At 38.5% G+C, this 15,121-nt stretch overlaps 2 protein-coding genes across 20 annotated transcripts in view; one reads left to right on the top strand and one right to left on the bottom strand.

Annotated features, from left to right (window-relative positions):
• The window catches only part of KCNIP4 (potassium voltage-gated channel interacting protein 4), a 1,243,239-nt gene extending 1,230,480 nt beyond the window's left edge, over positions 1-12,759 (top strand). For all 4 annotated transcript variants that reach the window (XM_033213877.1, XM_033213880.1, XM_033213879.1 and 1 more), the window contains 4 exons: positions 6,556-6,663; positions 8,387-8,491; positions 9,094-9,156; positions 11,299-12,759. In XM_033213877.1, coding sequence (XP_033069768.1) covers positions 6,556-6,663; positions 8,387-8,491; positions 9,094-9,156; positions 11,299-11,346 — 324 coding nt within the window. In that variant the 3' untranslated portion in view covers positions 11,347-12,759. The remainder of the gene's footprint in view (positions 1-6,555; positions 6,664-8,386; positions 8,492-9,093; positions 9,157-11,298) is intronic.
• PACRGL (parkin coregulated like) overlaps positions 1-15,121 on the bottom strand; it is a 42,892-nt gene that overhangs the window by 9,574 nt on the left and 18,197 nt on the right. For 11 of the 16 annotated variants that reach the window (XM_033213883.1, XM_033213881.1, XM_033213890.1 and 8 more), the window contains one exon: positions 13,427-14,516. In XM_033213883.1, coding sequence (XP_033069774.1) covers positions 14,460-14,516 — 57 coding nt within the window. In that variant the 3' untranslated portion in view covers positions 13,427-14,459. Of the gene's footprint in view, positions 1-9,583; positions 11,139-12,756; positions 13,365-13,426; positions 14,517-15,121 lie in introns of those variants that run through there. The other 5 variants (XR_004437861.1, XR_004437866.1, XR_004437862.1 and 2 more) reach the window with 5 other exon arrangements.

Below are 15,121 nucleotides of genomic sequence, written 5' to 3'. Positions count from 1 at the left end.
AGCCGAGTTCAATTCCTGGATATCCTTGTTAACTTTCTGTCTCATTGATCTGTCTAATGTTGACAGTGGGGTGTTAAAAGTCTCCCATTATTATTGTGTGGGAGTCTAAGTCTCTTTGTAAGTCTCTAAGGACTTGGTTTATGAAGCTGAGTGCTCCTGTATTGGGTGCATATATATTTAGGATAGTTAGCTCTTCTTGTTGAATTGATTCCTTTACCATTATGTAATGGCCTTCTTTATATCTTTTGATCTTTGTTGGTTTAATGTCTGTTTTATCAGAGACTAGGATTGCAACCCCTGCTTTTTTGTTTTGTTTTGTTTTCCATTTGCTTGGTAGATCTTCCTCCATCCCTTTATTTTGAGCCTGTGTGTGTCTCTGCATGTGAAATGGGTCTCCTGAATACAGCACACTGATGGGTCTTGACTCTATCCAATTTGCCAGTCTATGTCTTTTAATTGGGGCATTTAGCTCATTGGCATTTAAGGTTAATACTGTTATGTGTGAATTTGATCCTGTCATTATGATGTTAGCTGGTTATTTTGCCTGATAATTGATGCAGTTTCTTCCTAGCATCGATGGTCTTTACAATTTGGCATGTTTTTGCAGTGGCTGGTACCAGTTGTTCCTTTCCATGTTTAGTGCTTCCTTCAGGAGCTCTTGTAAGGCAGGCCTGGTGGTAACAAAATCTCTCAGCATTTGCTTGTCTAAAAAGGATTTTATTTCTCCTTCACTTATGAAGCTCAGTTCACTTTATGAACTCAGAATATGAAATTCTGGGTTGAAAATTCTTTTCTTTAAGAATGTTGAATACTGGCCCCCACTCTCTTCTGGCTTGTAGAGTTTCTGCTGAGAGATCCACTGTTAGTCTTCCCTTTCTGAGTAACCCAACTTTTCTCTCTGGCTGCCCTTAACATTTTTTCCTTCATTTCAGCCTTGGTGAATCTGACAATTATGTGTCTTGGGGTTGCTCTCCTCGAGGAGTATCTTTGTGGCGTTCTCTGAATTTGAATGTTGGCCTGCCTTGCTAGGTTGGGGAAGTTCTCCTGGATAATATCCTGAAGGGTGTTTTCCAACTTGGTTCCATTCTCCCTGTCACTTTCAGGTACATCAGTCAGATGCAGATTTGGTCTTTTCACATAGTCCCATATTTCTTGGAGGGTTTGCTTGTTTAACTCTTTTTTTTTCTCTAAACTTCTCTTCTCACTTCATTTCATTCATTTGATCTTCAATCACTGATACCCTTTCTTCCACTTGATCAAGTCAGCTACTGAAGCTTGTGCATGCGTCACGTAGTTCTTGTGCCATGGTTTTCAGCTCCATCAGGTCATTTAAGGTCTTCTCTACACTATTTATTCTAGTTAGCCATTCATCTAATCTTTCTTCAAGGCTTTTAGTTTCTTTGCGATGCGTTCAAACATCTTCCTTTAGCTCGCAGAAGTTTGTTATTACTGATCTTTTGAAGCCTACTTCTGTCAACTCGTCAAAGTCATTCTCCATCCAGCTTTGTTCCATTGCTGGTGAGGAGCTGCATTCCTTTGGAGAAGAGGCACTCTGGTTTTTAGAATTTTCAGCTTTTCTGCTCTGTTTCTCCCCATCTTTGTGGTTTTATCTACCTTTGTCTTTGATGATGATGACCTACAGATGGGGTTTTGGTGTGGCTGTCCTTTTTGTTGATGTTGATGCTATTCCTTTCTGTTAGTTTTCCTTCTAACAGTCAGGACCCTCAGCTGCATGTCTGTTGGAGTTTGCTGGAGGTCCACTCCAGACCCTGTTTGCCTGGGTATCACCAGCAGAGGCTGCAGAACAGCAAATATTGCAGAACGGCTAATGTTGCTGCCTGATCCTTCCTCTGGAAGCTTCATCTCAGAGGGGCACCTGGCTGTATGAGGTGTCAGTCAGCCCCTCCTGGGAGGTGTCTCCCAGTTAGGCTACTCAGGGGTCAGGGACCCACTTGAGGCAGTCTGTTGTCAGATCTCAAACTCCAGGCTGGGAGAGCCACTACTCTCCTCAGAGCTGTCAGGGACGTTTAAGTCTGCAGAAATTTCTGCTGCCTTTTGTTCAGCTATGCCCCGCCCCCAGAAGTGGAGTCTACAGAGGAAGGCAGACCCCCTTGAGCTGCAGTGGGCTCCACCTAGTTCGAGCTTCCAGGCTGCTTTGTTTACCTAGTCAAGCCTCAGCAATGGCGGATGCCCCTCTCCTAGCCTCACTTCTGCCTTGCACTTCGATCTCGGACCGCTGTGCTAGCAGTGAGCAAGGCTCTGTGGGCGTGGGACCCTCCGAGCTAGGTGCGGGATATAATCTCCTGGTATGCCATTTGCTAAGACGACTGGAAAAGTGCAGTATTAGGGTGGGAACGTCCCGAGCCAGGTGCGGGATATAATCTACAGGTGTGCCATTTGCTAAGACCATTGGAAAAGTGCAGTATTAGGGGTGAGAGCACCCCGATTTTCCAGGTACCATCTGTCACAGCTTCCCTTGGCTAGGAAAGGGAATTCCTTGACCCCTTGTGCTTCCTGGGTGAGGCAATGCCCCACCCTGCTTTGGCTCACACTCCATGGGCTGCACCCACTGTCCAACAAGTCCCAGTGAGATGAACCTGGTACCTCACCTGGAAATGTAGAAATCACCCGTCTTCTGTGTCGCTCATGCTGGGAGCTGTAGACTGGAGCTGTTCCTATTCGGCCATCTTGGGGGGATTCCCCAAAAGTACTCTCTTTAAATCTTTCATTGTTACTCTGCTGTTTTGTGTGGTGGTGAGGTCAATGCCAATGATGAGTACTGTAGGCCAGTGGTTCTCAAAGTGTGATCCCTGGAAGCAGTATAGGCTTCCCCTTGGAACGTGTCAGACATGTAAATTTTGGGGTCCCACTCCAACCTAATGAATCATAATTCTTGGGGTAGGTCCCAGAAATCTGTTAGCAAGCTCCCCAGGTGTTGCACATTATATTCTGAGACCCAATACTCTAAGCATGTTATCAAAGACCCTGTAGCCAGCTCCCCTTAAAATTAATGACATATTACTACTTTGTGAATTTTAAAAAAATAGTTTACATTTATAACCATCAACCTCATCTAGTTTTCAAAACTGCTCAGCAATCTTCAGTGAATAAGGCTCTGTGTTCTGCAATGTATATTTTATACCTTCTGAAAAAGCCAAGGATTTTTTTTTTTTTTTTTTTTTTGAGACAGTGTCTTGGTCTGTCACCCAGGCTGTAGCACAGTGGTGCAATTAGTTCACTGTAGCCTCAACCTTCTGGGCTCAAGCAATTCCCGTCTCAGCCTCCCAGTTGTAGCTGGGACAACAGGTGTGCACCACCACACCCTGTTAATTTGTTGTTCTTGTTAATCTGGATCTGGCTGGGTTGCTCAGGCTGCTCTCAAACTTGTGGGCTCAAACAACCCTCCCACCTCTGCCACCCAAAGTGCTGGGATTATAGGCATAAGCCGTGATCCCCAGCCTGCTGGTTTTGAAAGATGTACACTCACACCTCCAAGGGCTGTCATTACCTTTTAATTAAACTACATTATACGTCATAAATAATTTTCTAAAATATGGCAGGGAAATAATTTGAGGGAGGTCTCCGTTTTTCTAATTTGCACGTCACCTTATTGCCTAGTAGCAGAGTTCCCACCTCTCTCCTCAAACCTCAGATTCATACCTCTTCTACCTGGCTCCTCACTCCCAAACAGCTCACACTCACTAAAGCTATCAGACAGAAATGCAGTCATCTTCCCGCCTGCAAAGCAGCTACTGGCATCCACACCATGTCCTTCTGTCTCCTGTATCAACTCCCTTCTGAGGTCGGCCCATCTACCTGCATTCTGGAGCCTCCCCACCTTCTCAGGAGCATCAGCGCCTTTCTGACTCTTACTCTTTTTAGATTCTTCTCTTCAGTATTCAAAGTGCTCCTCATTAAAAATTACTCTTCACTCCTACTCCACTGGACTGTTCCCTATCACTTGCTGGTGACCTCCATGTTGCTGGTCCAATGAACAGTTTTCCAACCTTGGCAGCAAAATGAACAATCCTTTCCTATGGAAATGCTCTGTTCTCCTGACTCACTTCTTTAGCAACTTCTTTTCAAGATGCTTTGCCAGCTTCTCCTCTCTGTGCCTGCCAAATATTGGAATTCCTTGTGGCCTTCTCTCTTCTTCTCTCACTTGACATTCTAACTTGCATGCCATTGGGAAGTAGACTAAGTATGGTGATCCAGGTGCCACAGCACCATATATTGAGACTATTCTTTCCATAGCTATTGAATGGTCCTGGCACCATTATTGAAAAATCAACTGGCCACAGACAGCTGGGTTTATATCTAGACTCAATTCTATTCTACTGTTTTATACATCTCTCTTTATGCCAGTACCACTGTTTTGATTAATGTAACTTTGTACTGTTTTGAAATTAGGTAGTGTGAGTCCTCCAAGTTTGTTTTTCTTTCTTAAAACTGACTGGGCTATTCACGGCCCCTTGCAATATGAATTTGACAATTATTTCTGGTTTTGTATTTTTCATTTTTGCCAAAAAAGGTCAGTGGCCATTCTTGATAAATTTGCCTAAGTGGAATGGTTGTATAATTCTTCACCATGATAAAACTAAGTATCATGCTTAAAAGCGAATTGAAATATTCTTAAGTTCAAGAAAAAACTAAGAATATCTATTATTTACATGATGTAACATTGTTCTATAGATATTAAGCCATATAATTAGAAAAAAGTAAACATATAAAAATTAGAAAACAGGTAAAATTAACTCCATTTGCAGCTAATATTATTGCACACATGAAAACCCAGAAGAAAATCAACATATGGTATCAGCAAATTGACAGGGTACAAAATTATACAGAAATCAATAGCTTTCATACATACAAACAACTAATTTAGAATATATGATAGAAAAATATCTCATTTACAACAGTAACAGAAAGGTTAAAATACCTAGAAATAACAATGAGAAAAAATGTAAAAGAACAATTTGGTTAAATAAACAATGATGCATTTACATATACAATGGAAACTTGAATTGTTTCCCTGATTTATGGTTAAGTGGAAAAAAAAAGTATAGAAGTCTGTTTGCCAGTAAAACAAACAACTATATCTTACACTTGTATATGCACAAAAATTCCTTGGAAGTAAATACAAACTATGCCAGTTGTCTATGGGTAAAAGGAACAGGTGGCTGGGTCCAGGAATGGAAGAAAGGTTTTTCACCAGGCGGCTTACATAATTTTTAAATGTTGAACTATATGGATATTACTTATTTAAAAAAGAAAAAACAATTTGAGAAATTCAGATAGAAATACAGCCATAAAATAAGGGAATGTGGGAAAGGGAGATATAATGCAAATTCACCCAGAAGACTTTTGGATTTCCCCTCTGCTTTCATTCCTACTTAAAACTGGATTATAAACTGAATACAGCACATTGTAATGTTAACCCTGCTGTACATAACAACAAAAAATCTGGCTGGGCACGGCTCATGCCTGTAATCCCAGCACTTTGAGAGGCCAAGGCGGGCAGATCATAAGGTCAGGAGTTCGAGACCAGCCTGACCAACATGGTGAAACCCCCATCTCTACCAAAAATACAAACATTAGCCAGGCATGGTAGCAGATGCCTGTAGTCCCAGCTACTCGGGAGGCTGAGGCAGAAGAATTGCTTGAACCCGGGAGGTAGGAGGTGGAAGTTGCAGTGAGCCAAGATCATGCCACTGCACTCCAGCCTGGGCAACAGAGCAAGATTCCATCTCAAAAAAAAAAAAAAAACTAAATGAATTCAATCAAGTTAATCTGGCCAGTCTGCAATGCAATCAAACCAGCTTAACCAGGATACAAACTGAGGGCTCCATTTACTTAACAAAAACCTACACAGCCAATGTCCTTGCCAGGGACTATTATAAGCAGCCTCTTTTACAATCCTCATAAAATTGTGAAGAGGTAGATACTATTATTAGCTCCATTTTACAGATATGAAAATTGAGGCAAAGGGATGTTAAGTTGCCTGAAGACACAAAGCCATCCAGTAATACAGCTGGAGGGTGAAACCAGGCAGTCTGTCCTCTCCAGCTCCATGCTCTTACCCACTGTCCACATGTAAATTATAACTGGATTTCTTATTAGAGACCACAATTGGTTTATCTTTTATGGTTAGCCACATTTCTTATTAGCAAATGTTTTTTCATTGAAGTGTGTTATGTGTGCACTTGTATTTAAAAAAAAAAAAACAAACTATTAGATTCTTTTAGTATATCATGTGTGCTTGCACTGGAAAGCCAATACCACTTATACTCAAGCCTCTTGCCGTGTGGGTACCCATTGGTACAATTTCCAGTACTACCATTGATTTAACTCGGTTTCCAATTACAACATGAAAATGTTAAGACTAATGAGTGATTTATGCCCACAGAGAAGTCTGAAAAATAGACAACCAATAACACATCAATCATTTTGCTAAATAAATGGTTCAAATTCCAGAGGGTTGTAGCCCTTACTTCCATCATTTCTTTTTTTTTTTTTTTAGAAATGTCATAAAATTGTATTTTTATTTCTTTTTAGGATTTCATCAAAGGTCTTTCCATTTTGCTCCGGGGGACAGTACAAGAAAAACTCAATTGGGCATTTAATCTGTATGATATAAATAAAGATGGCTACATCACTAAAGAGGTAAGGGATACCTCACTAACATAGCAATAATTTGGAAGATTTTCATTTCTTTAAGATATTAATTGCAATTATTAATTTGAAAAAAGTTTTTCTCAGGAAATCCAAAGTATTTTATGTAGTGGAAGAAAGATGTATAATTAAAAATTTGGGATAGAAATGGTTTATGGTGAAGCTCCAAAGTAAATATGTAACACATACAGATTACACACTTTTTTCCTGCTGGCATCTTTATTCCATTCACAGTATTAAGACCACGGTTGATGGAATCAGAAAATGTATCCAAGCCATGTTTCAATTTTAGCCTGAAGACTTTCTTTTCCCCATAGCATGTGATCCATAAGGAAATGCAATTTTACTATCATGGGGATTGTGGAATGATCTGATGCAATGGTAGGGTCTCCAAATGCACTTTGAGGAAGACTATCCAGGAAACAAGGCTCACAGACCAAATTAAGATACTCATATTACAGTTTATTAAACCAGTTTAAAACACAGCGAGAAGTAAAGGGACGGGTAAGTTAACTACACAGGATAGGATGCAAGTGGGGTTGAAAGACCACACTCCCTGAATCCTGGGCATGCTGTGTGCCTATAGTCTTGTCTCTCTCCCTCACAAGCCTTCCCTAGAATTGCATTTTGAGCAAGAGACCCCACACACAAAAGGTGCCCGGGGCCAACAGCCAGTGACATGAACTTGCTCTATTGGAGAGACACAGGTGCAAGTGTGCCTGGCCACAAGTATAGCCTGATAAGTAGTCATGAGTTTCATTTGTGTTTCTTGCACAGAAGACACCTGGCGCCAGAACAGGTGTCACCACTGGGTGCCAAATTAAGACTGCAATGACTATTAAGTGTTCATGTATATGCAGCATATCCTAAATAGTTAGTGCTTCTTGTATATTTTTATACCCTGAATATTTATTACCCAGGTACCTCAAGAGTATTAAGTATCTCTTGTTCTTCAATTCCTTTCTATGTTTAACACATCTCAAGAATTCTGCCTGTGTCTAACTACTTGCTATTTATCTATGCTTAAAACATCTTAAAAGGTTTTACCTGTTTACAAATTACTTTATCATTTATAACAGAATTGAATACTCTTAAAAGTATATACCTGTATTATCAACCTAGTCGAGAGATCTTTCATGTCATCTACATGTTTAAGTTATTAGACATTTTTACTCTCATAAAATGGGTAAGGCAAAAATTAGACTGTTTTAATAACATTTCAAGGTGTTTCCCAGGGTCAAAATATTTTGACTGGTCTTCACGTGTGACTTCAGTTAAAGCCATAGTAGGAAAAAATACAACAAAAATCCTAATGAACTTTAAGACTTACCAATTAATTTCACTAATTCTAAATGGTGTTTTTTCTCAATATATGGTGTGCAGTATATTTGACTCTCAATAGATGGAAACTGATGATCAACACGTAAGATATATTATAATTCAATTAAATAAGCATGGTCTACTTAAAGTCTATAGAAATCCAAACATTAAACCAGCATATTCTTTTCCTGACTATGGTAGATATACAGAAAAACCAAGAGATCAGAATTCATTCTTACATCTGATTCTTCCATTCTTGAGGCAGAAAGCTGTTTGCTGGCTTTTCCTTTGGGACAACCAACAGTCATCATTGAGTAGGAAAAATCTGTTAGAGCTTCTTAGACTGGTTTCTTCATACATGTGTGCAACCTCACATAAGACTTTTACTTTTCAGGAAATGCTTGATATAATGAAAGCAATATACGACATGATGGGTAAATGTACATATCCTGTCCTCAAAGAAGATGCTCCCAGACAACACGTCGAAACATTTTTTCAGGTAGGAATGAAAACAGAAGTCAAGAGGGAATGAAATTAGGAGAAAATTTCCTGATGTTTGCCAAGCACCACGATGATTCAAAAGAAAGCAAAGGAAAATAATTTTTACTGAGACAAAACAGTATTTACCATCCTATTAATTTAACAGCTTTGGTTTTGAATTTGCAATGCTGATAACTACACTCATTGAACATTCACTAAATCCAAGATACATTAAACAATTCTCATGTTTCACAAGTTTTGTTTTCATTCAGTTTTTAAGAATCCTATAAATCCTCATTAATCCCATTTTACAGATAAGACAAAAAGCTCTGAAAGTTTCAGCAAATGGGCCAAGCTCTGTCATATCTAAAAGGTAGGATTTTACCTAGGACACAGTGACTCCAAATCTTCACCACATTATATTGAAAAGGGAACAGGCAGAAGGATTTGGCCCTATCATTTTCATCTTTAAGAAACTACTGGTATCTGCTCTGAAACAGTTCCTCCACGTGAAATAAGCAGCTAGGTTTTCTTTTTATCAGCTTCAGCTCATTTGGTGCAGGTGTGAGGGTATTAAGGGATATAAGTCTAAATACAATTTTTTGTTTTCTTCCTGAACAGAAAATGGACAAAAATAAAGATGGGGTTGTTACCATAGATGAGTTCATTGAAAGCTGCCAAAAAGTAAGTAATGAAAGTATAAGAACTATCACTTCAGCTATCATAACAGCTAAACTGAGTATTAGCAGCTAGCTACCACAAACTGGGCAAAATACAGAGATCATATGCCTAAGTTTACCACTTCTACAACCTGCAACATAAGCCTAACACTCTAAAAACAAGCACCAATTACATAATCAACATTTAGAGTGCCTACTGAGTCAAACCATGGAGGAAACCCTCCGTATCTTTTTGAGGATACAAAAGTTGCACATGTATTGTGGTTTTTTTTTTTTTGCTGTTGTTGTTGACGGAGTCTCACTCTGCTGCCTAGGCTGAAGTGCAGTGCTGTGATCTCGGCTCACTGCAAGCTCTACCTCCTGGGTTCACACCATTCTCCTGCTTTAGCCTCCCAAGTAGCTGGGGCTACAGGCACCCACCACTGCACGTGGCTAATTTTTTATTTTTAGTAGAGACAGGGTTTTACCATGGTCTCTATCTCCTGACCTCGTGATCCACCCGCCTCAGCCTCCCAAAGTGTTGGGATTACAGGCATGAGCCACCGCACCCAGCCTGTACTGTGTTTTTGATTCCCCAATTCCTTAGAGAGTATTCATCATGGAGGATAAAACATATACGAGAATTTGAATTGCTCTTTGCCCAGACTTAGCATAACTCATATATTATCTATCATATCTCCATAGAATTAGAATTCCTAGATAGCCAAGTATGCATCACAACAGGCCATGCTTCTATCTGATTTCTAAGAGAAAAATCATTATTTTAGTGTACGTGGACAAGAAATGGCTCTTTGGCTGAACTCACTAATGGTCTTCTGTCACAAAAAAGAAACAGTGGAAAATTTTCTCTGAAGAGAACTGCAGGTAGTAGCCTGTTATCGAAGAAACTAGTGTTAGCTTACTTAGAATTATCTGACTTGATGTGTGAGTAGAACCACAGTTAAAAATTATTAAGGCCTGGTACAGTAGCTCACAACTGTAATCCCAGCACTTTGGGAGGCTGAGGCAGGAAAATAACTTGAGACCAATGTGGGCGACATAGCAAGACCCCATCTCTACAAAAAAAAAAAAAAAATTAAGTTAGCTGGGCATGGTGGCACGTGGCTGAAGTCTCGGCTACGTGGGAGGATCACTTGAGCCCAGTTGAGGCATGATTGTGCTACTGTACTCCAGAATGATGGGCAATAGAAATGGACTCTGCCTCGAAAAAAAAAAATTTCAAATAATCATGAAAACAAAGAAATCTGTTGTTTCTGTATTTTTAAATTGTTGTTCTTACCTTTCTGGATGTCTGCTTGTTTCTCAACTTGAATTTCAATGTGGTGGTCTTTGAGAGAGTTAGTTTGGTGACATTAAGCTGCTTGGTGGTGATGTTGTTACTTGGTTTCTAGCAGTGGAAGCCACTGTTGGTTCAGCCACCATTTACCACTACCATAAACAGCTCACTAAGTGCTATTCACATTCAACCGACAAGTGCTCCAATAATGCAAAAAGTCTGTCCCCTAACTCAACTCATTTCTAAAGACTATACTAAACTGAACACAGCCACTGGGCAGTCATTTCTGCTCCCCAATCCTTTCTCTGTAATGGAGATCATTCATTTTTAAAGTCTCCTTCAGTCAACACAGATTTAGCCATAACTTGCAGACAGAGAGAGAGAGATGATTACTGCAAACATGTTCCCTCTTAATCCACTATCCTGCCTCCTACACTCCAGCCTCCAATCTTCATGAACTGCTGGCTCATACACACACACAATTTTCCTTGTACCTGTATAAAAGTCTGTGTGATTTGGCCTGTGATCTACATAGAATGCCAAAATTCTCATTTGCTTTGACTTACCTCTGCGCCTCTGTAGTTTCCATTTTGGCATTATGATTTGAGAAATATCTTCTATTAAATACCAAGTAAAGATTTAAATAAAGTGGTTTAATGCCTGGTCAATAGACTCCACGAAATATAAAATGGGTCCTCCTTCATCGTGATCTATGTGGAAAATGGATAGAATGGCATTTATATTTGCAAACACTTAATATTTGAGCTTTTGGCATAGGTGGTTGGTGGGAGGGGGCAATACTTAGGGGCAAAATAGTGCTTTCCCTTGCAGATATGGTGAATTTAATCGCTCTATGTTTCTCCCTTACAGGATGAAAACATAATGCGCTCCATGCAGCTCTTTGAAAATGTGATTTAACTTGTCAACTAGATCCTGAATCTAACAGACAAATGTGAACTATTCTACCACCCTTAAAGTTGGAGCTACCACTTTTAGCATAGATTGCTCAGCTTGACACTGAAGCATATTATGCAACCAAGCTTTGTTTACTATAAAGCAATCCCCAAAAGATTTGAGTTTCTCAGTTATAAATTTGCATCCTTTCCATAATGCCACTGAGTTCATGGGATGTTCTAACTCATTTCATACTCTGTGAATATTCAAAACTAATAGAATCTGGCATATAGTTTTATTGATTCCTTAGCCATGGGATTATTGAGGCTTTCACATACCAGTGATTTTAAAATAATACCAGTGTTTTTTGCTACTCATTTGTATGTATTCAGTCCTAGGATTTTGAATGGTTTTCTAATATACTGACATCTGCATTTAATTTCCAGAAATTAAATTAATTTTCATGTCTGAATGCTGTAATTCCATTTATATACTTTAAGTAAACAAGATTACTACAATTAAACACATAGTTCCAGTTTCTATGGCCTTCCTTCCCACCTTCTATTAGAAATTAATTTTATCTGGTATTTTTAAACATTTAAAAATTTATCATCAGATATCAGCATATGCCTAATAAAAAACTTAATAAGCATTTAATTTTCCATCATACATTACAGCCAAGGCCTATATAATATACATAATTTTGGATTTGTTCAAGGATTTGTTATTTGTTCAATCTTACAGGCTGTTTTCCATTGTATCATTAAGTGGAAGGTCAAGAAGGCATCAAACAAAACAAGGATGTTTACAGACATATGCAAAGAGTCAGGATATCTATCCTCCAGTATATGTTAATGCTTAATAACAAGTAATCCTAACAGCATTAAAGGCCAAATCTGTCCTCTTTCCCCTGACTTCCTTACAGCCATTCAGGGACAAAGAAACCTTGCCCCACTGTCTACTAGGAACAAACAAACAGCAAGCAAAATTCACTTTGAAAGCACCAGTGGTTCCATTACATTGACAACTACTACCAAGATTCAGTAGAAAATAAGTGCTCAACAACTAATCCAGATTAGAGTATGATTTAGTGCATCACAAAATTCCAACAATTCAAATTATTATTTTTAATCATCTTAGCCAAAACTGTAAAGTTGCCACATTACTAAAGACACACACATCATCCCTGTTCTGTAGAAATATCACAAAGACCAAGAGGCTACAGAAGGAGGAAATTTGCAACTGTCTTTGCAACAATAAATCAGGTATCTATTCTGGTGTAGAGATAGGATGTTGAAAGCTGCCCTGCTATCACCAGTGTAGAAATTAAGAGTAGTACAATACATGTACACTGAAATTTGCCATCGCGTGTTTGTGTAAACTCAATGTGCACATTTTGTATTTCAAAAAAATAAAAGCAAAATAAAATGTTTATAACTCTACTGTCTATATTATAGGTCTTTTCCAAGAATTTTTGCAATTATTAGATTTAAAACTAAATCTTATAGTATTTTCTAGATCGCAGATAGCTCTGGGTAGTCCTAAATGCAATGAAAACAGGTAAAAGCAAGGCCAACGGGCAGGCAGCTGTTGTAGCTAGTACAATCAGAGGATGTGACAAGGGAGTAGAGATCAGAGGAAAAAGTATGCTAGACAAAGGGCTCAGGAAGGACAAGCTCTGAGGCAGGGTGGGCATTTCTACATTAAGAATCCTCAGAAATTACTTGTACTCTTTCAAATTACAGTTGTGAGATTATACCTGAAATGAGAATCGTAGAGGTCACTCCAGGTGTTTGGGGAATAGAGCAAGGAAAGTGCATTCTGCAAAGCTGCTGAGATGCAACACTGCTGCTCCGCAAGACCCATCTTTTCTTTCCATCCCTTTCATGCTTTGGATTTGGTGTGGCTACAGAAATCTCTATGGCCTCTCCTTTTGCTCATAAGATAGAAGGTCTTATTCTTGTTTTCCATTTCTCTTCCTCTCCTCTGCTCCTCTCTTGCAGAAGGAATCGCTTCTATTACATCAAAATTCTGAACTATGTCTAAATTAAGTTTTAAAAGCTTCTTAAAAATTACTAAACATAAGCAAAACAAAATCCATGAATGCATGTACAAGTTTTAACATTTTAATTGCTGAATATCCTTATGTGAACATCAGTATTTTCTGGCTATGAAATGCAAAAATAGTATTTACTTAAATACAGTTAACACCTAAAATTTAGGTAGTTGTAATGAGTTGTAATAAACAACATACTTGTAATAGAATTGACAGAATTAGAAAAAATTTCTTAAACTATTCTAGAATACTCTGAAAAAATTTTCCAAGCATTGTACATTATACAATACGTATTTACAAACAATAATTAATAGTGTATTCATGGGGCCAGGCATGGTGGCTCACTCTTGTAATCCCAGCACTTTGGAAGTCCATTGTGGGAGGATCACTGGCCAGAATTGAGACCAGCCTGGACAACAGAGTGCGATCCCATCTCGACAAGCAAATTTTAAAATTAGCCAGGCATGGTGGCATGTGCCACCATGTAGTCCCAGCTAATCGGGAGGCTGAGATGAAAGGATCATCTGTGCAATAAAATTTGAGGCTTGCAGTGAGCTATGATTATGCCACTGCACTGCAGTCTGGCAACAAAGCAAGATCCCTTCTCTCTTTTAAAACAATTTTTAAAAAGTGTATTCACAAACACTTGTCCACTATTTTAAATTTCTACGGTCTTGTTAAATATTAAACCCAAGAAACAGCAAACTATCTGTAAAACTAAGGGCACAGCTACAAATTGTTTGCCAAAAAAGTGTTATAAATAAAAATGCACCTGAAATTACAAATGCATCTTATCTTGCCAACTCAATAATGGTTCTTCGCACAAATAATAAAAATAAAAATAATAAAACCTCAGAAAATTGTACTCTTACAGAACTTATTTTAGTAACTTTCCATTAGTAACTGTTTTGTTGCTGAATAACTTTGATTCAGTGTATATTCATCTTAACCTAGTAAATAATGAATGGTGGCTGTGATTTACAAAAGAATAAAATACATGGAATAAAGGTTCCATGAGTACCCACGGTCAGTGTTTGACACATCACCGGGTAGAAAAAACAATTTTTGTTGGCTCCCTTCTTCAACAGCATATGGAGCAGTACGTTGGAATTTTAGATTTGATGATGCTAAGGCTTCCCTGTCAACAGAAAAAAAATTGAGCATCATTAGTATCATGCAGACTTCCCCTAACAGGTATTGTATTTGCAGGAATATGCCTAGAAAGTATCCAAAACTCAAAACAAAAAAAAGGGTAAGAACAAAATGATGAAATAAGAAGGACTTTTCGCTGTGTTAAATAAAATATAGGCTCTTTCTTTTTTTTTTTTTTAAGTATCTAACTAGAAAAGTAGTTAGAAGCCAGACTACCAGTATCTGAATTCAGCATCTACTGGTCACTTATTTGTCAAACCTGGACTAATTACTTCTCTGTGCCTAAGTTTCTTGATCTTTAGAGGGAGATAACAATAGAATCTCCCTCTGATGACTAGGAAGAGTAAATGAATTTCATGTCTAAAAAGTACTCTGCAGAGTACCTGCCATGTAATAAGTTCCCAAACAATCAATAAAGATCAGGATTTGTGTTGTGCCTTTCCCAAAATAAATATGCATTTCACTTAGAAAAAAAAACCAGGCTAAGAATGAACTGATTTCAAATTTAAGGCAGATCAGTTCTAAGAAAGTAACACTGTGACTATCTGTAACAGATATTTTCCTGTACCCAGAAGTTGAATAGTTCCATCA

This window comes from Trachypithecus francoisi, unplaced genomic scaffold (genome assembly GCF_009764315.1).
Source record: "Trachypithecus francoisi isolate TF-2019V2 unplaced genomic scaffold, Tfra_2.0 Lachesis_group1, whole genome shotgun sequence".
Lineage (NCBI taxonomy): Eukaryota > Metazoa > Chordata > Mammalia > Primates > Cercopithecidae > Trachypithecus > Trachypithecus francoisi.
The sequence above is the reverse complement of the archived record's forward strand: the minus strand, read 5'-3'. Positions and strand labels throughout refer to the sequence as shown.